General features: G+C 32.1%; 1 protein-coding gene across 1 annotated transcript; it reads right to left on the bottom strand.

Annotated features, from left to right (window-relative positions):
• Nucleotides 1-45: 45 nt before the first annotated feature.
• On the bottom strand, nt 46-2167 carry LOC111405948 (probable WRKY transcription factor 33). Its single transcript, XM_023035080.1, has 5 exons — nt 1809-2167; nt 1588-1692; nt 985-1508; nt 741-902; nt 46-659 (listed from the first exon to the last, which is right to left on the bottom strand). Exons 1-5 carry the CDS (start codon nt 2076-2078, stop codon nt 236-238), a joined length of 1485 nt encoding a protein of 494 aa, XP_022890848.1. The 5' UTR covers nt 2079-2167; the 3' UTR covers nt 46-235.
• Between the last annotated feature and the right edge of the window lie 7360 nt (nt 2168-9527).

The following is a 9527-nucleotide window of genomic DNA, read 5'->3' as shown; positions in this document are numbered from 1 at the left end:
GCGCGGGGGGGGGGGGGGGGGGGGGGGGGGGGGGGGATGAAATAGTTGAAATAAATATGAAAACTTCCTTGAGACATTTTCTTAATTCTGTGCTTTTTATTTCATGGAGCACGAGAACTTTACATGAGGCCATTGTACTAACAGCCCCGAAAGATATGAAAAAATAATCTGACTCCTAATGTTGAACTACATTACTGACTAATAAAAAACTTTCCTTGCTCTTAAAATGTTTGTTCTAAAAAAGAGTTGAAAAGAAGTCATCTTTCGGCTCTTCCTTGGCCATAGAGAGAGCAGTGTCTGTCTGCTGCATTTGATTAGCGTAGGATCCTGCCGAGTTTCTGAAACCTGAGAATGCAAAACTGTCTGCATCCTGCAACTTCTGAAGGGTATATGGTGCCTGGTTCTTTGTTTGTGGTAGCCAGGTTGTTTGAAGTGAGTCGGGTCCTTTAGAATGGCTGCTCATGGCTGAAGGCCTAATGACCATGGGTGCATTGTTGCCGTTCATAGATGGTCTGGTGTAACTGCCGCTACCACGTGCTGCAGGAACATCGTGGTTGTGTTTTCCTTCGTAAGTAGTCATCACTGCCTTCATATCATGGGATGCTCGCTCTACATGTTTCCTAACGGGACATCCATTATATGTGCATTTGTAGTAGCTCCTGCATCAACACAACCACATCTTACATTAGGATTGTGTGTCTGTCTGAATTTTTCTGTATTTGATAATTATTTATGCTTACCTAGGATTTGGGTTGCCCCTAACAACTTTCTGTCCATATTTCCTCCATCTATAACCGTCATCTAGAATATCGATATCACTTGTGGTTTGAACTACGACTCTAGGTTCACGAACGGTTCTACTTCCTGCAGCTGGTATGCCCTCATATTCAACATCCCCCTTCCTGGAAATAGGATAACATTTTAAGATATTGGTTTCATTTATCGAATGATTTTCTCGTTAAAATGATTAAGTGCTATGCTTACCATCTCTTGGCTTCTGGTTCAGTTTCATTGTCATATCTTGAGTAACTCAGGGATGATCCTTGTTCAAAATCGTCATCGCCAAAAGAAGCAGATGAATTCTCGGAGGTTGTCAGAGACTCCATCTGAGCATTTTCATGAGATTGATTTGAAATTCCCGCATTATTATATGCAAGATTTTGAATCAAACTAGAAGATGATCTTCGAGTCGATTGAGGCTTGGGATGATTGTGACTTCCCCTATATACTATTTCAGTAATATGTCCGTCCAAGTTTTGCTCGATCTTTTTCTTCATAGGACAATTTGGAAACGAGCATTTGTAATAACTACGAGGATTTTCACTTCCCTTAACTTGCTTTTGTCCATACTTCCTCCAATTGTATCCATCATCTGATTTTTTCTGCTCCCTAACATACTGAGGTTGTTGAGCATTATGCATTTGACCAATCTGCATATTAGGATTGTTCTCTTGAGAAAAGCTTGGAATTTGAGCTGATTCAGATTTCACCCCAGCTTTTAGTTCTTCCTGTTGAACTATAATCATCAGCAACAATACAATAAGAATATATGATCATAAGATAAGCTAGAGAAGAACTTAAACATACCGATGAAGGTCTTGGGTCGGACTGGAAAGAAAAATCGGAATACTTTCTGCCCTCCACCTCGGAGGCCAGACCAGCGTAAGTCCCTGTAGTTGGAGATGGAAGAACCTGCACAAACATATCACCATAGAAATGTTCAATACACGATAAATAACTCGGAATAAAGGATAATTCAAGAAGATAGATAAATAGATACGTCCCATTAACGTATAAGAAGTGCTTACATTAGAAGACGAAAACAGTACAGGAGAGTTGAGCAGCACAGAAGGGCTGAAACTAGAATTAACAGCAAGATATGAAGAAGGAGATATAGGAGGAGGAGATATTGGTAAAGAATTAGGTTGAAATGACTTGTACTTCGGAATTTCAATATCAGAAATTCCCCAATTGAATGAAGATTTCTCCAAATTCATGTCTTCTTTGTAACCAAGAAGATCAGTGAAAGAAGTCATGTATCCAGTTGAGAAAGATAAGCTACCACCTGAAGAAGCCATTTTTAATGAGCCGCCGAGAGATTTATGAAGAAGAAAGAGTTAATATAGAGAGTTTATATAAGATTTTGCTTGGACTTGGATCTAAATTTAATGCTTATATGTTTTACAGCAGTATCAATCGAGAGGTCTTTCTGAGAAATTCATGAGAGTTTGACCGTGGAACAAAATTGTTGGTCAAACTTTGTGGGTTTGACCAATTCTCGACGGTTGAATCAGACAAGGAAGAGATGTTATTCTCTGTAGCTGGGTGCACCTGAACCCTTTGCAATAATATCTGCGTTTAAAAAATCTCGACATATGTTTAAGTACGATAATTTACAAGCTTGACTAACATGTCATGAACTATATTTAAATTTAATTTGATCTTGATTCAAAAACGATAAGAATTTCAAGATTAAACGATTCACGTTTGTTCTGGTTGATTGAATCAACTAATTAGGTCGATTTTCAAAATTTGAGTATAGTTTAACTAAGGGTCCGCTTGATCAAGATATGATTATTTGCGTCTTTTGATGAATTAGAAGTTTGATGGTGTTATTTTACTGTGGTTATATAGGCCAGCACACACAATAATTAATTCATGTTTTCGGTGGCAGCACGTGCTTATTCATCCTTCTTCCTTACCCTTTTTCCTTTTTTTAAAAAAATAAAATTATTTAATTAGTTGGACTTTTCGATTTCGTGATAAATAAGTCTCTCCTCAATTGACAAGATGGAGCGAGAGGGACACGAGGATGCATTTTGAAAAATCAGATAAGGGCAATTAGATTATTAAAATTATACTAAAGGTTCTTAATTTTTAATTATGGTTAAATTTATATCTCTATTAGATTGTTCTGTATAACCTTTCATTAAATAACAAATATTGTATTTAGTTATAAATTTTGTTCAACAATTATTAGCGCAATTTAATATAAACGACAAATATTTAGTCACTTTTGTATTTCGTATTTTTCTATATCTAAATATCTAATGAGCAAATAAGTCATTTTATACTTTTACAGTGCTTGTTTGGTGGGAATTTTGGAAATTGATTTTTGATCGTTAGAGATAAAGTGAGTCTTACCTGTAAAAGAATTCAAAATGACGACTAGAATAGTGAAATAACAGTCAAAAAAATAATTTTAATTGACTAAAAATTTGTGCCAAACAAACTGTTAATATAATTTTTGAAAGGAAATCATCATCACGGACTAAGTGTGCTAATTAATACGAGGTTGGTAATTAGAATACAATGAAAAAGTAAAGACATAAAGTCCTGTTTGGTTTAAATAAAAATCAAAATTTTAGTAGATTTTAATAAAAGTTAATTACATATGTGGTTCAAAATTTGTGGTTCTACAAAATGTGTGGTTAAAATTAATTGCTAATTTTGATTTAAATTTTAACAAAAAATTTCAATTGAACCAAACAGAGGCTAAATATGACAATAAGTAAAACTTAAGAACTTTTAATGTAGTTAAAATGTGTGCTCGTCAAATTTGTAATTGCATAAAAGCTTTTACAGATTCCAGGTAGAAATAGGGAAGATTGGTAAATTAATTTTTTTTTTTTTAAATTTACAAAATTTATATTATTTCTTTAATTGAAGATACAAATCCATATATTCTCAGCCCCGGTTCGATGGAGATCAAAATTAAATTTTTAATAAATTTTAATAAAAATTAATGAAATGTGCGGTTGAAAAGTTATTGATCTCATGAAATATATGGTTAAAATCTATTGTTGACTTTAATTTATATTTATATCTAGATTTTAATTAACCAAACGGGGACTTAGCCCTTGTTCGAGTCACATTATTTTCATAAAAATGTATTTTTTAATAGTGTAATGATGGAAAATGTGTAGTTAAGAAATAAGAAAAAAGTTTTGAATTTGCATGCAACATTATTTTATTGAAGAATATGCAGTTGAAATGATGGCAAATTACTATTTAAGAATATATTTTTTCTAAACAATGTGGATCAAACAGAGCCTTAATATGTCATAATTTTGTGTTGAAACTGCATTGCATCAACAAAAAAAAAATAAAAAAAATTCCTTTCGTGCCATAAAGTTAGGCCAGCTTTCTCTTTTCATTTATCCCAAATTTTAGATCACTTTCCTTGTTGAAAATATAGTTAATTTCTTAGATTTCTAATATGCAGATTTGATGTGTCTTGTCAATAAGTATGAACTATTATTCCATCCATTCCATAAAGATAAGCTTGGTTTCCTTTTTCGTCTATCTCAGATTATATGTCACTTTCCTTATTGAAAATATGGATATTTTTTAGTTTTCTAATATGTCTATATTTAATATACTTTGTTATTGATGAATATAAATTAATTCTATTTAAACCATTATTTAATATAGTGTTATATTAGGAGAAATATAAGAAAATATATATTTTCAACTATATTTATTATAATTTCTTAATCCATGTGAAAATAGGAAAAAAATCTATCTCTATATGTTGGAGGGAGTACTATTTAAATTATTATTGAATGTATAAGTATATTAGGAAAAATGAAATAAAATAATAATTATTATATTTTCAACTATATTAGTTACATTTTCTTAATTTGTATGAAAATAAAAATAAATTTATTGGATGGATGTAATATATTTTGTCCTCATTCTTATGTCCTTTTCTTTCTTTTTACAAAGTTGAACAGAACATCACAATTTCTTACTTCAATTTTTTCCCTTCATTTCCAACAATTTCTAAAATAAAAAGCTTTTACATTTTGTAATTCTATATTTAATACCAATAATGAAGAAAAGAGTAAGCGCTTCGATTTGTCCCAGTTATCCTTACATTACATTACCATTTAGTATGAGTAATTTACTAAAAACTTTTAATGGGGAAATGAAATCAAGCCCTTCATTTTCTTCTCATTTTCCAATCATTTGGTGCTATTTAGTACATAGTAGCGAATGGAACTAAATAATATGATGAATAAATTTTATATGTTATTTTTGTTCTTTAATTCTGTTCAATTCTATGTAATCTTAATCTAGTACATGATACAAGACAACTAAAAAGATTTATTTTTTTTACACTCGCTCTCTTTTATTCTGTCTATTACTATGGTATTCAATATAAAAAACATGTTCTATATGATCATATTTCAAAGACTCGGAAAACGGTAATTTTCAAGTTCAAGCAAGGAAGTGACTTGAAAGTTCAGATCATATGGCCATACACATAGCCTGCAATGGATGTTTCATACGAAAACAGAACACAATTGTACAGTCGAATGAACAAAATTTTAACTTAATACTATATGTACCATTCGAAACATGCTAGAAGTATTTTTATCATTCGTCTTTCATTATTATATATAACATGAGTCTAAGATGAACTTACATTCTCTCGAACCGTACAAGTAGCTTCTCCGAGCGAAAGAAGTGCTTTCTCAGGTGATAAACGTCTAGACTGTACAAATTTACAACCAGTGTCACCAGCAGTTAGGTCCTTTTCATTCCATTTATAAGTAAAGTCCAATAATTTTTTTTCATTGTGGGAATTTCATTTCTAAATTAGGTCAATTTCAAATACAATAGAAGGGAACAAGCGACTGAGGATATCTTAAACTCATGTTGCAATGATTTCTTAATTCTACACAACTTCGTCACATAGGTAGTATTCAATTTATTTATTTAAAATAAGAGACGTTTTACTAGACTCGGCAAAAATTAACGAAGACAAAGAGTAAAGTCAAGCTTAAACAATATATGAATTTCAAAATTTTGAATTCTTGCTTAGTATAGTAACCTGGTTCAAGTTGTTGCATGTAGTCAATATTATGAGTAAATTTCTTCAAATCGAAAATGTGAATATTAATGGTGCTATCAACCTCTTACAAGGAATTGTTTCATTTCTCAAAAATTATAGAGAATTTGAATTTGTTAATATCATGGATAAATTGACAAAAAGAGTAAGTAAAATGGCTATTGAAGATGCATTCTGATAAAAACGTATAATTTAAATAAAGAAGCAATTTGACAAAAGTAGTAGTGATTAGATAAATCAATCAGTTGAAGAATCTTTTAAAGTTAAATGCTTCTCTTTTATAATTAATCAAGCTCTATCTTCTTTAAAATTATATTTGAACGATTTAAACAATATAAAGAGATTTAGATTTTTATTAAAATTTGGAAAGATTAAGACGTACGATTTTTTCAATTGTTGAAACATTGTACGAATCTTGAGAAGTATTGGGAACATAATGGACGTACAAATGTTAATGGAGATGATTTATATTCTGGGTTACATGTCTTGATGTGCTATATACTAAGTGAAGCAATAAGAATAATTGAAGCGTTACAAAATTTGAAGACATCCCAAATGCTTATTACTTACAAAATTTTGTTATCATATTTTATTTTTGATCAACTATATCACGAGAAAGATTGAATTTATTGACTAGGCTATCAACTGAGAAATAAATGATTGAAGAGGTAGATAATTCAAATTTCAATGGTGATTTTGCCTCTAAAATCGCAATATGAATAGTATTTAACTGGTCGTTTGAAACATTGTCAGCTTTATTATTTGATTACAATATAAATCATTTGTATATTACATTTCATTTGATGTTTTAAGTTTTAAATTAATGAGTTAACTATTGACTCCATAATATACTTATAGATTTTGAATGCATACTAACATTTTGGGGCCTAATTTATGATGTTCACCTCAGGTTCTGAAAATCACAGAACTGGAACTGCTAAACATTAACCCTGATCTTGATATGTCACATGGTTATTAGCAATGGGAGTCGTCTAATGCACATTCTAGTACAAGTTTCTACAATCTCGATGTGTTATTATTTTGATAAATAAACATTATGAGTCTAAACAGCCATTACTTGGGATCGATCAAAATTATTATTCAATCAAGATTATTAATTTATCGAAGTTATACTGTATACTGGACATTCACGTTTTTGTACTAAGTCGCACTAGTCTGCCTTTTCTGTGAGAAAAAGTTCATAATTCTCATTCATCATTAAAGCAGCTAAGTGGACAATGCTCTCATATTGTTAGGGATTAAACCATAACATCAGTGTGATAAAACTTTTCAAAGGATAGATAGTGATTCGTGAATAGAGTGAAGTACCCTAGACCAAATTGACCAGAGACCTATTCGAAGTATAGAAATATGAGATTGGAAAACGGGATAAAGAAATGTCGCAGCAACTATCCTACTGTATCGCTTATTTTAAGCTCAATTCAGAAAATATTTGATATCCTGGGTGACCAATCCTCACAAAGTGTGAGAGTCCCACATGAATTAAATAATGCCCGACCCCTGATGTGTGTGTGTTCAATGATCCTCTATGTCAACTATTATAGTCCCCCAACTCGATCCAATTCCTATTATGTTTGCAAGTATACCTTCCCATTCCAAAGTAGCTGTCATTAAAGATTATAAAGAAGGGAAATGAATTATATTTCTGAGGGATAAGGACAACATATTTTGCCGATGAAACCTGACAGAATTTCTTACAGGTGATCCACAGTAACGTGTAAAAAGAAAAAAGAAAAAAACACACAGAAATTCGAATCAAATAGTTCCATAGCCAGAACACACACCTTAAATAAAAGGTTTATACCATAAGGGCATGTTCAAACCCAGTACTAGACATGACACAGAGCGAACAAGATTTTAACTTTTTTTTCCTTTAATAAATATTGTCGGGTGCTGTGCAATCCAGCTAATAAACAAGCTATAAGGGGCATACCTAAGTACAATAAAATAGAGCAATGCAAGAGCTAGTCTGTGATCAACTCGTTTTGCTATACATAAAATTTCACTTTAAAATAAAGATCAGATCATCTCAATCCAATAAATCCTTATTTCATACTGTGAACAGTTTATTGGACCCTTTTTCTCTACTTTGACATAATATAGGCTGTCGCTCTCGATTAATCTAAAAGGAAATCGCAATGGCATCTTCTTCCTCTACTACTTTCATATACTTCTAACAACAAATTTCTGTCCCTTCCGAGCATCTGCATTCTGAGCATTCAAAATTGAAACATGCAACCTTGACTAAGATAAAATCAAATTCATCAATACGGTCAAAGTTATATCATCACCAAACCTGTTTAAAAGGAGACACGTTTTATATTTTGCATAGGCAAATGAGAAGAGGTTTAGGTGACTATTGGGCCCAATAAATGGATACCGTCAACCTTTCAAGTCAATGTCTTGCACAAATGATTGTTAATGTGATAAGGCCAATGTTTGGTGGGTTTTAAAATTAAGATTTTAGAAGATTTTAGTATAAATCGATAACATATGTAGTTCAAAAGTTGAGAATCATTGGGTGTCAAAGTTGGATCTATTTCTAAGGATTACTCGGCACCATGTTCCTTCAAGGAGAATCGTCTAATAATTTATTAGTGCGAGTAGAAATCTTAATAATAAAATAGACGCGCGTGCAAATTCACCTGTCCTTTGTATGATTCATATTTGACAAGATTTACAAGTATATAATCAAAGTTAGTAGCCTACGAGTATCGCTTTTGCTTTTCATAAATTTATAACATTTAGCATAATTTTTTTTTTATAAGAAACCGTTAGTCTCGCCTAGGCCATTAGGCAACTTGCTTGAGGCCCACTACTCATAGTGCTCTTTCAGCTTTTGGAACGCCTCATTGGAGTTCTACTGTGAATCCAAAGAACATTCACCATCTTATTTCAAGTGTAGATGCGAAGACATTTATGATCAAATACCGCCACACAAACTTTATGATCAGAATCTTACAGTTCTGGTCTAATCGAAGAGCAAATATGAAATAATTCTTCACAGTCGAACAATAGCCACAGAGAAATTGCATCTTTCATAATATAAACATAGCCCCAAAATTATTTCATATCACAGAAAACAATTGTACAGTCGTCCACACGTACAATAGGACCACTAGATTTCTATTTTTCTGTGTTGATATTTCAAACTGAGTGAATAAATTTTTGGTACGAAAGGATTGAGATTGTCACAAGCGATTAGCAGGAAAACTGGAACATTGTCGATGAACCTGCAAAACATGCAAATTGGTTTGCTTTTATTCCCAAACATGGTGAGAGATAAAAAAGAAGCAATCTCCATTGCATTTCAACATCCCATGGAAACCAGCTGCAAGCTATATCCAGTAAGTAATTCTCTCAATGAGATTGATCATCAATAAAACATTACAATCAACGGAAAGAAGCCGAACTCCCCCTTAAAAAAATCAATAGAAAGAAGCAAAATGAATTGTAAACAGACAAATCATAAAGAACTTGCTGCGTGATCGAAATCCATAACACCACACTCAGCAAGGGCAAATATCTCAGTCTCAAGAAAGCCCATCCCAGTGTTATTTGCCAGTTTAATACGAGGTGTAAGTTTCACGTCCTTACAGTTCCAAGTCTTGATTCACTAATGTGTTTTGCCACTGCTGAGTTACATGCT

Source organism: Olea europaea, chromosome 12 (assembly GCF_002742605.1).
Source record: "Olea europaea var. sylvestris chromosome 12, O_europaea_v1, whole genome shotgun sequence".
Classification (NCBI taxonomy): Eukaryota; Viridiplantae; Streptophyta; class Magnoliopsida; order Lamiales; family Oleaceae; genus Olea; species Olea europaea.
Note: the sequence above shows the minus strand (reverse complement) of the source record. Positions and strands in the feature narration are given on the sequence as shown.